The sequence below is a fragment of the Arachis ipaensis genome, chromosome B4 (assembly GCF_059453495.1).
Source record: "Arachis ipaensis isolate K30076 ecotype BB chromosome B4, ASM5945349v1, whole genome shotgun sequence".
In the NCBI taxonomy this organism is placed as follows: domain Eukaryota; kingdom Viridiplantae; phylum Streptophyta; class Magnoliopsida; order Fabales; family Fabaceae; genus Arachis; species Arachis ipaensis.
This window is the reverse complement of record NC_142439.1, coordinates 115,327,517-115,344,778: the sequence shown is the minus strand read 5'-3', so window position 1 is coordinate 115,344,778 and position 17,262 is coordinate 115,327,517. Positions and strand designations below refer to the sequence as shown.

Here is a 17,262-nt window from a genome sequence, read left to right as displayed (position 1 = left end):
ATAGTTATGTCTTTAAATTTAAGAAATTTAATATAAACATTTTAATTTGTTTAATAAATCGAAATATATTTTTGGCTCAGATTTAGCGATATATATATATAAAGAAACGGATAGAAACGGGTATCACTGCCTCCGACCCCATGAAAGACTGACATGTCGCAACATCCATAATTGCTAGTCCTAAACCCATATTTCTCAAAGCTTTTCTCCTACTAAGTTGCATCTTGTAGAGTTATGCAGTGGTTTTAGAAAAGACAAACTAGGATTCACTGGTAAAAATTAGGATGGAAAATATAATTTTATTTGAAAGAAATAGTAAATTTGAGGATTCAGATTACATTTAACTTCAATCTTCTGTTTTGATGTATGAAAAGTTTATTGAGCAAAAATCTAAGAATTAATAAAATCTTAAAAACACATGCATGTTGCAAAGAAAAGTTAAACTGTCTAAAGAGCAAGAACATGGCATACTACCTTCATAAATATGAGCTAACAGTAAGAGCTGCATTATCCAATTGTCATAAACACATCCTTGTTCTGTTTTACAAATGGATTATTCTTCATTTTATCATATTCAACTCTTCAACCATATCTCAAATTAAAAGCCAGCAATAAAAGCATACCTCAAACACATCAATATAACAAATATGTAGTTTTCTGAAACATTTCATAACCATGCATTATTGCATGTGTAACTATGTATGTATCAATGGATGCACACATGCATGCATCACTTTTGCTACTTTATTACAACTTAGGTCTCATGATTAAAAAAAAAAAAAAGATAAAAATTGAACGTAGTTAGTTTTTGCTACTTTCTCTCGCTTGCCTTGATGACCTGCTCAACAGAATCATTATTTTGACACAACTGATTATCAGAATTCAAAAACAAAGAAAGATCAAGAAATACAAAATATGAGAAACAAATAGAGAGAGCGAAACTTACACTTTGTCTTCCTGGTTATTCAACTTAGACACATTATTGAGACCTCCACCTTAGAGTTCTATAATTTTTCCCTCCATGCTGCTGATATATAAAATCAAGCTGAGGGAAGACCCTGTAAAGAATGTTATCCACATGATTCCAGTACCAAAACCTCCATCTCTTGCAGAACAACATTGGCATAATAATAATGCCAAGTCCAAAGACAGAACCCAACTCCACACTCAAGATACTCCAATCAACAAAACTGCCAGAATCTGAGTTTACTTTCGATGGTGGTGGTGGCAGAATTGGGCCAGAGCAATTATTTGTTAATGGTGGTCCACATAAGCCTGCATTTCCTAGAAAGGAACCTTCGGAGAATGACTGAAGTTGTGTACCTGTTGGGATTCTTCCAAATAACTGATTGCATGAAAGATTTAGATATGAAAGGAAATTTAAACTTGCAAGTTGAGTGGGAATTCGTCCACCAAATTTGTTACCGGATAGGTCCAACGACTCGAGTTGCTTTAAATTCCCTATGGAGGATGGAATTTGGCCATTGAAAGAATTATGTGAGAAGTTAAGAACATGAAGTCTTGTGAAATTCATAAGCTCTTCTGGTATTGGCCCTTGAAAGTTGTTGAATGAGAAGTCTATAGAAGTGAAGTCACTTAAGATTTTAACCATCTCCAATTGTAAGCCTTTGTTGGTAATTATCATGGAATCCTGGTATTTTCTCATAAAGAAGCCTACGACTTCATATCGGTTTTGCTTTTCACCAACACCAAGCATCATTGTGACCCAACTTTTGAAGTCTTCTCCCGGAAGTAAACCACTAAAATTATTGAAAGACAGATCAATAATTTGGAGGGATTGCCAAGAACCATTTAACTTGGGACATTCAATGTGACCCTGCAGTCTGTTTTGGCGCAAAACTACAACACGAATTGTGGATAACCTCCTCAAGAAGCATGGGTACACATCATAAATCTGATTATTTCCAAGATGCAAGACTTCAAGTGTTGTGCAATTCACAAGAGAGTGGGGAATTCGGCCTCTAAGTAGATTTCCATTTAGATGTAGAATCTTTAGTGCAGAATGTTGAGGAAATGCATCAGGAATGTGGCCATCAAGCTTGTTATGCTCCAGATTTAGTATCTTAAGATACTCCATCCGCATTAAACAATCTGGAATCTCCCCTTTCAACTGATTATAGGAAAAATCAAGAGCTTGAAGATATGACATCTTGCACAAGGATTGAGGAAGGTTCCCAGATAAACTATTGTTGGAGAAAGACAAGAAATATGTGGAAGACATATAAGTGCTAATATCTGATGGAATGATAGAGCTGAAGTTGTTCATTGAGCAGTCCAAAAAATAAAGTTGTTTTGAGAGAAATGTTGGAAAGTTCCCTTGGATTTGGTTAGAGTGAAGGTCAATGAAGTACAAAGAGGCACTAACATTCTGTATCGGCTCTTCAAACATGGTGAACAAATTGTTGGAGATGTTTAAGAAAGTAAGGGAGGAAAATTGCCAAATCCACCTTGGTATAGGTCCTTGAATAAGATTTCCTGAGAGGTCTAAATTGGATAATCTAGACTGATTTCGCAGAAAACTAGGGAACCTTGTCAAATTGCAGGAAGCCAAATTTACATCCCACTTTCTGAGGATGGAAGATATGCCCAAGTCGGTAGTAACATTTGCTTCTATGCCCAAGTCAGTAACATTTGCTTCTATCAACAAGCTATTGTGTGAAAAATCTAGTGTAGTTAGATTTTCAAGCCTCCGAAACATTTTTGTGTATATTGTAACATTTAATTTGTTTGAAGACAACAGGAGTTCTTCTAGTGACTTGAGTTGAAAAATGAACTCAGGAATGGGGCCTTGTAAGCTATTATTGCTCAAATCCAGAGTCTTTAACATGGTGGAAGATAAGTTTGGAAATTCATGTGGGAATGCTTGAAAATTGTTGTTGTAAAGTTTAAGATATTCTAGCAATGGAAGTTCAAAAAGAGAAGAAGGTAGGCTTCCGTTGAGGCGATTGGCCCCTAAATCAATGTAGTTCAACTCCATGAAGCCTTTGAAGTGATCAGATGTAATTGAACCTGTTAAATCATTGTGAGACAGGTCTAAATGAGTGAGATTCTTGAACATATTGAAGGATGGAATTGGCCCTTGTATATTGTTACTGCTTAAGCCTAGATGGCTCAAGAACATGGTAGAAGATAAATTTGAAAACTCAAGTGGGTGACTCTGAAAATTATTGTTGGAAAGTACAATGGTTTGTAGCAATGGGAGTTCAAAAAGATAAGAAGGCAGGCTTCCATTGAAGAAATTGTTAGACACATCTATATCAACAGCAATCAATGGTTTCATTCCAGGACACCAGTTTGCTTGAATGTTCATGCTCGAATACGAAGCTGCTCTTTAGTTGAAGCAGCAATGATTGTTGATCCTCAAGACATTGGCCATGGACCAATGTGACAGTAACAGCAAGGTGAGTCCAGCAGCAGTAGCAGAATATGAAGAAAAGCCATGAAACTAACGGAATGTTCATTGCACACTATTTGAAGAGACACCACACAACACAACTCAAGGCTCAGAAAGTTTTGAGACGGAGAAATGAATGACCAAAAGCATAGAAATGTTTTGAGCACGGCATGATCAAAGAGACAGACTTAGACTCGGTAAGTGAAGATATTTGTCAAAGTAAACCATGCTCGTACAGAGAAAATAATGTCATAAACTCATAATTTCATGCCGTGTTATACATTTTCCATGTTAGTCCCTTTCTGTCGGAAGATTTTTCCATGTTCTAGCTTGTGAAATGGGGCGTGAATATAAGGAATTTTAGATGAATTTCCACTGCTACTGTTACGGTGGATTCTCGTATCATTTTAGATGATGGAACTAAACATTCATTATTTCAATATTTTGGACAATGGGGTTGAAATCATTTGCATGGTATTAGAGTAATTACTGTCTTGTTAAATTGATTGGTGGCTACTGGCTAGTGACTACCAAATACTTTCTAGTATAAACTAATATATAGAAATTTGTCTTAACAGGTAATTATAGAGAGTAACCGGATAAGTTATAATCCATATAATATTACAAATTAAATCTCTACACTCGAATAATGTTATATATCTAAGTCTTTTTGTTAACCAAATTCAACTAAGTTTGTCTAATATAACAAAAATCAATTATAATTAACATTATTTCAAGTCTTATTGTTTAACTTGATTGAACTTGGTTCATAAAAAAATTTGAATGTGTAGTATTATTCAAATAAATTTTTGTTACTGCTTGATAATTTTTATATCGAAACACTCCTATTGTCTCACTTTTTTATTTTATTTACTTGTTCTTTCCTATATTTTGCTTTTTACAAACTATTAACTTAATGACTTTATTAAACAATGGGAACAACGGACTCTAAAATTGGCCCAATTTAAGTAAAACACACTACATTCTAAATTACTCATTGAACATCCAATATATATATTATTCGCATTGATTAATATTTTTATTGTCTACCTATATTTTTCCTTACACTAATTATTTTTTACAGTTTTAGTATTATTGTATAATATATAAATCTTAAGAGCAACTTACAAAAAAAATTATATCTATTTTCTAAATTAAAATTTTTATACAAATTTAATTGATAATTTATTTATTTAAATCGAACAAAATCTAAGTAAAACACTACATACCTAGTTCTCGGTCATGTTATATAGGACTACTAGATTTTTTTTAAAGATAAATATTATTTTATTATTATAAAATAAAAGTGTTTTCGTAAAGAAGTAAAAAAAAAATTAGGCATTCCCAATTATTACCAACCATAACTGGAAGACAAATAGTTTAAGAAAGTGTAAAGTAAGAATAAAACAAAAATAGCAACATCCATCATATATAATTATTGAGTTCAGGTATTAAACAAATAACTTCTTTCGCTATCTCTATGATCATTGTGTTTACGTACTAAATTGCTAGCTTTTTTCACTATCTCTGGTGTGGAACTTATTAGCTTATATAGGACTACTAGATTGCATCTAAACATAAATAATATAATATCCATATTTTTATCATTAATTTGTTATTTGAGAAAAAAGTATCAAATAAATAAACAATAGAACGAATATGTGTTTATTTCAGTTACCCGAAAATATAGGAAGCTGGAATAATGCATCAGCGGTCAAGTAGGTGGACGGAAAAAATTTTGACTTCATAAAGATGAATTTAAAAAATAATTTATTTCTAAAAATTTTATTAATTAAATTACACTTTTAAAGATTATAAATTAATTATTTGTGTTCTTCTATTATTCCATTAATAATTTTTATCAACAATTAATAATATAAAATATTTATTAATAAGATATATAACATCTAACATAAACAAATATGTTTATAAAATTCCGTATTCCCCATAATTAATGACTAAGCATTCCATCACTCAATAATTAAGTAAAGAATTCCACATGCTGCAATCATGCGACTTATAATATCATGATTACCATTGCCATCCCTAATTAGTAATTACCAACTACTACCTTGCTCGTGGTTGATTTATTATGTCCTTGAGATTGGTTATGAAGTTGAGTTGTTTACCAAAATTATGGATTAGTACCGTGATGTAAGATATTTTAATATTTTTAATCATTAATCTCAATCATAAAATTTATATGATTGTTAAAATTACTAGAACACCTAATACTATAATACATGTAAAATGCTTTATTAATACATGACGATTGTTCAGATATTAAAATATTATGTCAAAACAATTTAATCAAATCAAAATGTTTAACCACTCTCATATCAATATATTTTTGTGTTAAAAAGGCAAAAGCTATGAAGCACGGATTCTCTCATGGTGCCGGCGTATCTGTGTGGGATGCGAATCCGATGCCGACACGTGGTGGATATTTCAAACGAGCGTATCGGCGATGTGTCTTCTTGCGGTACAGAATTTTGGTAGAGCTATCACAAATTCGAACGAGTCCGACTCTATTCAGATGTTCATGAGACGAATCTTTTTGCAAATCTTCAATTGATTTTGTGATTTTATGTCCGATTAATTAATTTTTTATTTCTAATTTTAAAATATTCTAAAATTAAAACAAATTAAAATTTAAATTTAAAAATAAAATAATTAATAAATCAAAATCTAAATCTACTTACCGTTTATTTTTGGTAGCTTATTTACTCACTAGCTTAAAATTTTTTATTTTTTTAATAATTACATAATTTTAAAACCTTTTTATGCCACTATATTTATTCTTATATTTATAATATGATATTTTATTAATTTAATATATTTTATTAATTTAATATATTATTTAAATTTTAATTCACAACATATCCAATTTTTTATAAAAAGATATAAAAAAAATTATAAAAAGATATAAAAAAAAACGCGTCAGCGTATCCGTATCGGTGCTTCCTAGGTTAAAAGTTACAGTATATTAAATATAGAATTACAATATAATTGTAGAACTAGACCTTCACTTCCATAAATAAATAAAAAGAAAAAAAAAAGCACAAAGATACCAATTGCATTGTTTCAATCGAGACCAACTATGCAATGTTACGAAGTGAAGGAAGATACTTTTCTTTCTATGTTCCATATTCTGTCTGAATTACAAATGGTGAATACGAAATTTGATGTGACTCGGTGAAACAAGTTGCCTAATTAGTTTCACAAAACTTGTCCTCCTGTAGATATTTAGCAAACCGTTCTAGACCAGAAACATGCAATAGATTCACATTAGACGGAAACACAAGACTACTGAAGCCACCAAGCAACAACAAAAAAGTGATGATTTTGATTATTTATCTAGAGAGAATGAATTTACAGAAAACCACTGCAAGAAATTTATGCAACTAACAAAAGCAAGTTCCGTACAGGTAAGAGTTGACAAAATCCAACAAATTTGGTAAAAGAGCGGGTTATTCCAGCAAATGTGATAATGGATTGAATCTGAAGTTTTCACTGAGGATTTGGTGGGCGGCTGTTGGCTGCAGAGACCCTGGAACCCCATTCAAGCAACTCTTTGCTTGTGTCATCTTTGTGAACAATCACTTCAATGAAGCATAAACAATCTTTCTTTGGTCCAGTTGCTGTAGCAATTGCTTCTATGAGCTCCTCTTCACAGAACACCTACAATAAAATCATGCATCGGTGGATAAATTTAGGGTATTATAATATACACTATCATTAAAAATTTCTCTAAAGAGAATGTGCTACATTTGCAACAAAACTCACCTTGGCAGTCCAGCAGTTTCCTTCACCATTGTGGATTGCATCAATCAACCCAGTGTAGTTCCAGTTCTTGATCACATTGTAAGGCCCATCATGAATTTCAACCTCAATTGTGTATCCACCATTGTTGATCAGGAAGATTATAGTCTTTTGCCCGCATCGCAGCATTGTTGATACATCCTGTGCAGTTACCTGCAAAGGATTTTGAAGAGAATCAAAATCAGTTCGAGCGTTGGTTTCATCAGAAGACTGTGAGGAATGTTATAAAAGAAAAACATCAAGACAGACCTGAAAGCTTCCATCACCAATGCAAGCAATCACTCGCTTCTCGGGGACAGCCTGTGCATAACCAAGAGTTGCACCAACTGACCATCCGATGGACCCATATTGCATTTGGAACTCATACCTGTTGACAAAAATTTGTTATCAACCCAATCGACAACGAGACCAAAAACACTTGGAATCACATTCATTTAGCTACTTACCCACATCCCTTGGGAAGTTTCAGCTTCTGGCAGTTGAACCATGAATCACCTGTCTCGGCAATGATGGCCGTTTCACTGGAAATCAACTTCTGAATGTGTTGGAACAATACATTAACCCTCAAAGGTTCTTTTGGTGCAGCCTTCAACGGTTGCCCTTCAGGTACATAGATCCTGTGGTAGTTTTCATATGCGGTATTGTTGTGCTTGAGGCGCTTTGCGAGTGCCTTGAGGAAATCCTTCATGAGCACACACCCAAATGCAGGGCCATTCGCAATCACAACTCGGTCAGGTTGCAAAATGATTGCCTTCTCTTTCTTGAGAAGAAGGGAATACCCCACGGAGCTGTAGTCATTGAAAATGGGACCAGCAAACAAGTATGCATCAGCAGACTCCACAATCTCGGCACAGAATGCGGTACTCACAGCACCCCAATAGGTTCCAATGAAATGTGGATGGTGCTCGGGGACTAGCCCTTTGGCTGATGGCATCACGGCAAGAGCATAGCCACAGGCATTGGCGAGCTCAACAAATGCTTCACATGCATTCGCCACTCTCAGCTTGGGACCACCCACCAATACCGGTTTCACTGCCTTATTAAGGAATTCAGCAGTTGCTTCCACTGCTGCCTCCAATCCTAACTGATTACTCAATCTGCAAAACACGCCAAACAAAACAGGGATCAGATAAGATTAATCACCATTAGATTCTTCATAAACCAATCCATGATTAACGAGAACAAAGGAAATTAGAAATTACTTGGGGGACAACGAAAATGGAACAGGCTCTCGACTGAAGGTGGGGTGAGGAATACCGGATAGGTTACAGCCAATGCTTATGTAGACAGGCTTACTTTCTTTCAATGAGGTTGAGATTGCTGTATCAATCAGTTCATGAGCATCATCCAAGTTATTCACCACAGCCTATAAAAAAAAATGACCAAAATCCATTTAGATCGCAACTCAACAAAAGTTTGCAGCACAATCAGATAAATCCCCTGAAAGCTAAAACAGATCATCAATGTGGTGGTATAGAGACTCACATAATATGAAAAATCACCACAATAACCAAATATGCATAAACTCCAAACTTCGTGAAACACTCACATAATGCCAAAACCCGTCATAGGAATATTCCAAAATTATTCACCAAATCTATCACCATACCAACCATTCTGTCCAATCACCAGAACCCGTCAACTTCACATCCAACACCAAAACCAGAAAATAAAGAAAGCAATCATTTAAATTAAATTTAAGAAAAAAAGGATGGCTCCTCACATCATCAGCATCAACATGTCTTTGTGAATACGTGAATTAAAAGTTTAGCCAAAACTCAAAAGTTTAGTCTCAACCTCACATCGTCTAATCACCCAAAAAACCTCCATAAAAAATAAAGGAAAAGTCTAGGGGACCAGCAACAAACCCATGTCCAACTCCGATGAATAATCACAAAAGCAAAACACCCCAGATTTCAAACTTCATGAATCATCCCCATAACAAAAAATATTTAAATAATAATAAAATAACTAAGGGAATCTTTAAAAAAATAAAAGTTACATAGAAAAAACACCAAAAAACTAAACCATGGAATACATTCCAACTGAACCGATCAACTTCGAGCTTCAAAAAACCAACCGAGTATAGAAATGGTACCTGGAAGCAAGTGACAGTTTGAAAGCACCTCAACTCTTGTGAAAAATCGGGTAAACCAATGGTATGATGAAGAATCCTGTTAGTTCCATAGTCATTAGAGTTGGGACCACCAACTATGCATATCAATGGTAAGTTCTCACTGTAAGCTCCAGCTATGGCGTTCAGCACACTAAGCCCTCCAACAGTGAACGTCACAACGCACGCGCCAACTCCACGCGACCGCGCGTAGCCATCTGCCGCGTACCCTGCGTTGAGCTCGTTGCAGCAACCAATAAGGTTGAGGCCTGGCTCCGCTATGAGGTGGTCGAGGAGAGTGAGGTTGAAGTCACCGGGGACGGAGAAGACGTCGGTGACGCCGATCTGGACGAGGCGGCGGGCTAGGTGGCGGCCGAGTGTGGCCTCCGATGAGCAGATGGCGGTGGAGGGGACGGAGGTGGAGTTGTTGTTGGCGCAGGAGATGATGTCGTTGCTTGGGGGCTTGTGTGAGTCGACGGATCCAATCTTTGTGTCCATGGCGGCGGTGGAAGACGGTGGCGGTTTGGGGAGGTGGAGTGAGAGTGAGAGTTCGAAGGAGAATGAAAATGAGAGAATGATTGGTTGTTTTTAACTTTGAAGTATTTCTTTTTTTTTTTTTTCTTTGTGGTTTGAATTCTTGGTGAGGAGAGTGTGGTTTAAGGAGGGGGTTTTATATGTAGAACTAAGAAGGGTGGTGGGTTTGTGATGGTGTGTGAAGAGTGGGAGAGTGGTGGCGGTAAAACTGAAAGAGGAGATACAGGGTGCTGGTTTTTGGTTTTCGGTTTTGTGCTGCCCCTGTTTGGGACATTGGTCTTGGGTCTTGGCGGTGGTCTACTCTCGTGTACAACTTGGCTAATTTTTTTGGCTAATAGATCCTCATTAGGTGTATCCATTGGTATGGATTGTTAGTACGTTTTTTACTTTTTTTATGGATATCGACATAATTTTATTTTATTTTTTAAAATTATAATTCACAAATCGAATGGAATTGCACGGATGACAAAATTTAGGGTCTGATTTGCATATTTAAAATTTTTTTAATATTAAAATACAAATCAAAAAGTAGAATTATGATTATAGTATTAAATGCATTATAGAGTGTAAATTGAGGTAAAAAAAATTTAGTCGTTATTTAAATAGTTCATCTCAACCTTCCATTAATAATTATACAATAAAAATAAGATAAAAAAATTAATATAAATCACAAATATTAAGTTAGAAGATAAAATAATCAAAACTTTAAATTTTAAATTAAAACATAAATATAATTTTAGAGACCAATTTAAATATTACTTCGTATTTTAATAGCAACAATTTTTATAATAAATATTCTAATACTATAAATTTAAAATGTATTTCAGATGAAAATTGTGCAACATCTATAATACTTATTTTATTTTTAAAAGTATAATACATTCTTTGTTTCAAATTTGATAATTTAATATTTATATTTAATTTGTAATATGTTAATATATATATAATAACATGATTGAAAAATATTAATTTTGTTTTATCTTAATATATTATATTTTTCTTTTTTTAGAATAATCTCATAGAAATCGATGGAATTACATATTTGGTGGAAAATGGAAATTGAAGATGGAGAGAACAAATTTTCAGAAGTTCAGGAATGCAGATGTGGAGAAGTTTGAGAGTGAAGAGTGGGAATTGTCTCATGACTCATGTCTTCATTCTCCTACACATTGTCATCTCCTAACTAATATCATAGAAAGTATCTTCAGTTATTTTTGTACATTGAAAAATGTTAAGTAAATAATTGATTTTTTTATAATTACACTGAAACATTTTTTTTATATAGTTATCATGAATAATTGTTAAATTTGGATGTTTATATAACATTTTGTTAACTATATGACTTTCTGCATATTATTTTAAAATATTATGTCAACTAATTTGGTTTAAATTAAATACTAAAGTGTGAGTCTCGTGTTATTTAGATTATTGGATTTTGACTTATTCTCACTTATAATATAATTCAATAAAATATTAAATTTGGTTAATGAATTTAATTGTTATTGATAACAAATTTTAAATTTATTATTAATACATGTGGACACGTAATATGGTATGTGGAGTGTGGACACATAATATGGTATGTGTTCGGCAAAGATCACAGAGGGAGGAGACGAGAGATATCTGTTGAATGCGACTTGGTGGTTTGCTTTCAATGGCATTGTTACATTTGTTTCCCCTTATACCTACCTGCTGAATTTAGAGGGCGAAAGTGAAGTTGGATTTTGGTGAGAAATGAAACTAAACATTCTTTTCTTTTCAATGGCAAATTGGCAAGAAACCATATGTCCTCAGAATCACAAACTTTGGTGTGTCGGTCTAATTTGAGAAAGTTTTGAAACTCCTTGTAAAGGTAAGAATGTAAGATGTTAATGTTAGTGTTTTTTTTTCTTAAATAAATAAAAAATAATTGTTTTCAATAAAAAATAAAAGAGTATTATTTACTAAGATTTCTTTTGCCTCAAATGTAGTTCGGCTTTTAATTCGGCAAATTTTCCCTAACAAACAAAATTAGAAATCAATTCTTATTTTTTAAAAATACGATAAAAGTATAAAATAAATAATAAAATAATATTTTTGTAATAAATAGTGCCATCTATTTTTACTGAATATTTATAATAAATTTTTTTATTCATATCGTGTATTGTTGATCTATGACATGCAAAATAAAATTTTTTAACGTTATTAACTATCTCACTTCAAGTGGTATGTAGACAAAAAAAAACGTTTAAACTTTAAATAAAATTAAGAATAAAGGACATTTTTGTCTTTCATTTTTTTTTTTGCGGATATTTTCGTTCCTGATCATTGTCCCTCCGTCCAAATGCCTCCGTTAGACCCAACGAAAAAAGCTGGCGTGGCTCCCGTAATACTTGTCACGCGTACGCATGGACTTCCCACCCACGCGTACGCGTTGCCATGAATTCTCCACTTCACCATAAATTCTCCACTTTGCATACTTTTAATTTAGTATTCTTTTACATAGTACTCGTATTCCACTACTCTCAATAATCTTATTACTAATATTATTTTAGAATCCAACATTTATGATTTTATTATTACCTATGATTTTTTATTTAATTTGTCTTTTTTATTCCAGTACTCTCAATAAAAAATTATACTAAAATATAGTACACGAAAATTACAATTATAAAAGAGAGTACTAAAAATAATAAAAATTAAATATTTATCTTGACAATGATGAAAATATATCTAAAAGTTTTTTTATGATATTTTTATATAGATATTTTTAGTACTCTTAGTACTCTTTTTTAGTACGTTATAATTTTACTATTATTATTCTATAAAAAAAATAATAAGTAAAAAATGTATATAAACAAAAAAAATAAGAATTCCATAAAAAATGATAATATCTATGAGAGAGTACTAGAGAAAAAATATTATAAAAAAAAGCAACAAAAATAATCATATGAACAATGAAGGATAAAATTGGAAAATAGAAAATAAATTTCAATCTAACGTGAAAATGTAAACGCAAAAGCTATCATTTTTAGCTTTAACTAAACTTGGGTTGAAGAACAGAATCACGTTCAGAAGAAGAAAAAATACCCAAACTAAAAAGTGAAACTTTCAAAACAACTAAACCTACCTTTGATGCTTCAAACGCTAAGTCAAACACACCCTAAATTGCTAAATTTAATTTACTTTTCTCCCATTTAATGTCTTGATATGTTTATTTAAGTGATTTAAAGTTTTGAAGGCAAGAATGCTTAAAAAGAAATGGAAAAAAAGTATGCAAAGTGAAGAATTTACGGTGAAGTGGAGAATTCATGTCGACGTGTACGCCTGGGTCACGCGTACGCGTGAGTGGGAGTTTGACATACGACGCGTACGCGTGACAAGCATTACGGGAGCCACGTCAGCTTTTTTGTTGGGTCTAACGGAAGCATTTAGACGGAAGGACTGATCCGTCTAGTTTTTAAGGACGTCACGGACTTAAAAGTATTTTTCAATGGTTAGGGACGAAAATATCCTTTACTCAAATTTAATATAACAAATTTATTTTGATCTAATATTATTTCTCTATCACAATAAATTAATAACAATAACGTTCTATACATTTTAGAAATAAAAAGAATGAGAAAAAGAAGTGAAAAAAAAAGTAAAGATTTGGATATTTTTTTATTTAAATTAAATAAATATATAATTATGAAAATACATAAAACATGAAGTACTTACTTAAATGTGTAACCTTACATATTTCGGATGTTGATAGGTAAGATAAACAAATGTGCATATCTCGGCGTTTGAGACACCGTTTTGTGACCGGACGACACCGTGACATATCTTGGGTACATTCAGGATATGTTTTACATGGAAGATCGAATACTGAGCACCCGAGATACGTTTAAATTCAGAAGGAGGTCTCAGTACTCGAGATACGTGCAACATGCCTAATTTGGGCCTCAACATCCGAAATATAGTCAAACGTGTAATTTGGCTCGCAGTACCCGAAATATGTGTATTATGGTTTAGGAGGCACCCAAGATATTTTGGAGAATAACTCTATTTATAGAGCTCATCCCTCAACCATCTCCTCACAATTTACAAATTAATCTTTTCTTTCTCTTCTTTTCGTTTTGTTCTCATGGAGAATAATCCGTTTTTTTCTTTTTTTTTGTGGTTTATCCCAATGGGATAGTAAAACACGATGATGAATGAGTGATTTTCGAGTCTGATTCAACTCTGATGTTGCGCACTAACCGAGTTGATACCCTACATCCGCTAAAGATGGGTCATACTGAACAATACGCGGGAATAGGTACCAAAGAGGTTGGGCGGGTTGCATATAGATTTATGCATGCGCTTCCAAGCAGTAGATTTAACCAAGAGGTTATTTTGGATTGATGGAGATCGACATGTGAGAGTAATGTTTGACGTACATGCACGACTAATGCCACAACAAGTGATGGAGTGGTATGCTGTGGTGTGTGACGCGGTTGTTTGTGGTAGGCCGTCTCCTTCGAGTCCTAAAGTTGTCCCGCTAGATGCAACACCAATCCACTGCGCCCAGCCTCATGATAGTGCCGACGAGGAAGACAGTTAGGGCGATTCAACTTATGTTGCCAGATCCGAGTCGTCTAGTGATACTTTTTCCTCTGATGAGTATGTGTTGGAGACTCTCATAGGTAGTAGTGCTCGGTTTCTCTTGCCTCCCCATTTACCCATTTCTCGATTGTTAGAAGTTCCTAATCGTTATAACACTTTGAATTTGGACGCAATGTAGCCGTACGATCTTTTCAATGCCGGTGAAGGGGATGATTACAATACGGATGGTGGGGTAGAATTCTGAGTTGACCATAAGTTCAGGAACCGTGATGCAGTTCTGATGGCGGTGAAAAATTATAATATTCGAAGGAATGAGAAGTATAGAGTTTTTGAGTTGGATAGGCTTAAATACCACTGTCGTTGCAAGCAATTCACCAATGGTTATCAATAGAGTCTTCGCGTGGCATTACGCTAGAACTTGAACTATTGGTATATTTTACGATTTATTTTGGATGAATTAAAGTCTATTACGTTAATTATGTGTTATACTAAACATTGACATCCACGAGTAATTTGTAGGGAGGTGCGTAGATTTGGTGGAGCATACACCTATTTGGCACCAATCATGTCTCAGGACCATGCTCAGTTGGATAGTAGTTTGATTTTCAAAGTCGTGTTACTTATAATAAAGACTGATTCGTCAGTGTCTATCCCGGTATTGCAAAGTGTGGTGCATCAGAGTTACCATTTCAAGCCATCGTACCGAAAGGTGTGGATGGCGAAGAAGAAAGCGATTGCTTAGATTTATGGTGACTGGGAAGAGTCGTACAACAGGATACCCACCCTCTTACAAGCTTTGCAGGAATGCCTCCCAGGTATGATTCAAGATTGCGTTGCTGTTTTTTATTACAACGGAGACATAGTTGATGGAGAGTAGAGCCAATTCGATAAGGTCTTTGGGGCATTCCCTCCATGCATTGAGGTATTTAAGCATTGCAAGTCTTTTGTATTTGTGGACGGGACACACTTGTACAAAAAGTACGGGGGCGTGCTGTTAATTGCTGTGGCTCAAGGTGGTAATAACAAAATTCTGCCCATAGCTTTCGCATTAGTCGAGTATGAGACAACCGAGTCATGGTCGTTTTTCCTTTCAAATCCGAGATAGCATGTTACTCTGCAGCCTGGAATTCTTATCATATCAGATAGATCGTAGGTCATTTGCGCTGGCCTAAATGCACCTCACAGTGGATGGCATCTTCCCTCGGCATATCATTCGTACTGCATCACATGGTTTCAAACTTTAATTCACGGTTCAAATCAGCCGAGGATAAGAGATACCGTATAAATGCAGCGTATAGTCCAAGCAATGAGAATTGCAATTGGTACTTAGATACTTTGGGTACATTATCCCGTGAGATGTTGGATCAGGCTCTTTATTTTAGGAAGGATTTATGACATCAACATTGTGATGAAGGTCGTCAATATGGTCAGAAATCTAACTCTACATGACTACTGCTACCAGGTGAGATACTCCTGTGTCGAACGAAGATCAGGTGGCCATTGATGGTAACCAAGTGCTATAGTTGGTTACGGCCCCTGAATAAATCGTACCACTGACAGTGCATATCAGGCCACTAGGAGTCATCTCCACTCGTCATCTTGAAAAGATACTCGTCGATATTCACTGAATCTGCTGGCCTGTGCTACTTCCCCTGAACTTTCTCTTCACTCTGTCAACATGATGAAACTCTACAAAGTGAAAGAATACGAGAGAACAATAGCCCTCCATGTATATATCTTTGCGTCACTCATAAGCCAGTCGGCCACAATCTGAGGTAGCTGGAGATCCTTGTATAGTGTCCATCGAAACTGTACACATTGCGTTAAAGAACAATAATTAGGAACGGCATATCAATGCATGATTTAATATAGAAACAAAAAAATATCGTACCTGGTCAAATGTGAAGGCATCGATGCGACGACATAGAGTCTGGATCCTACCATTGTGGCGATTTCGACTTTGTGCCCTAGTCCTGCCAACCTACACAGAATAAAAATATTTTCAACAGAAATTAATTAGTTATAATAATTAAGACGTATCCAATGCCTACTACTTGTTAAATTAAAAATTAATTACAATAAGTACATACTTAGCTGCAAGTGGGAACCTAACGACGTTGTTAAGTTAAGTATATAACTAATTTTAAATTGATGATGACAAACATTATTTTATTGGGTTAAACACCCAATTAATTTTGATTGTGTTTGATTAGTGTTGCAGGCCAAAGAAATAAAATAGCAGCAGCCCAAACAAATGGGAAAAGAAACAGAAGCTGCTATAGTGTGCAAAATTTACAAGCAAAACCCAAATAAAATGTGACGAAGAAGTCATTTGGGTTGAATAGAAAGAAGCCAATCCAAACTCAAGTTCCTCATCCAAGTTGAAGCCATCGTTCACTTTACCTACTTCGGTCAAACTCAGAAAAAGAGAGAGAGAGAGCTTCGTTCTTCTTGTTTATTTCACCAAAGAAGAAAGAAAGAGAAAGGTAAAACTCAAAAGGTAGTGTCTAATCACCCAAATTAAAGCAAGCTATGCTAAGTCGGAGGATAAAGGTGATTTATTTCCATTTGCATGCAATTTACTTTCTTTACTCCTTCTCCAAATTTCTGCAACTCTAATTTGGGATAAATGGAGAAAGTGTTCTCTGATAATCACTACTGTAAATCAAGGCTAAAATTGTTTCTTGGGAACAAAGCACTTGCTCAAAGGTTCAAATTTGGGTTTACCATTGAAATATTTCTCTTTGCTGATTTGAGGTCTTCGGTCAAGCAAAAAGACCAGCTTTGAAATTCCTAATTTGGGGGTTAA

General features: G+C 34.4%; 2 protein-coding genes across 2 annotated transcripts; both read right to left on the bottom strand.

Moving 5' to 3' along the window:
- Positions 1-979: 979 nt before the first annotated feature.
- On the bottom strand, positions 980-3,331 carry LOC107636947 (receptor-like protein 39). The gene has a single exon (XM_021122522.2). It carries the CDS (start codon positions 3,329-3,331, stop codon positions 980-982), a length of 2,352 nt encoding a protein of 783 aa, XP_020978181.1.
- A 3,408-nt stretch (positions 3,332-6,739) lies between these two features.
- LOC107639705 (pyruvate decarboxylase 2) lies at positions 6,740-10,230 on the bottom strand. The gene is made up of 6 exons (XM_021121426.2): positions 9,336-10,230; positions 8,440-8,603; positions 7,684-8,334; positions 7,487-7,604; positions 7,202-7,390; positions 6,740-7,096 (listed from the first exon to the last, which is right to left on the bottom strand). The coding sequence occupies exons 1-6, from the start codon at positions 9,846-9,848 to the stop codon at positions 6,926-6,928; spliced, it is 1,806 nt and encodes a 601-aa protein (XP_020977085.1). The 5' UTR covers positions 9,849-10,230; the 3' UTR covers positions 6,740-6,925.
- Positions 10,231-17,262: the final 7,032 nt, after the last annotated feature.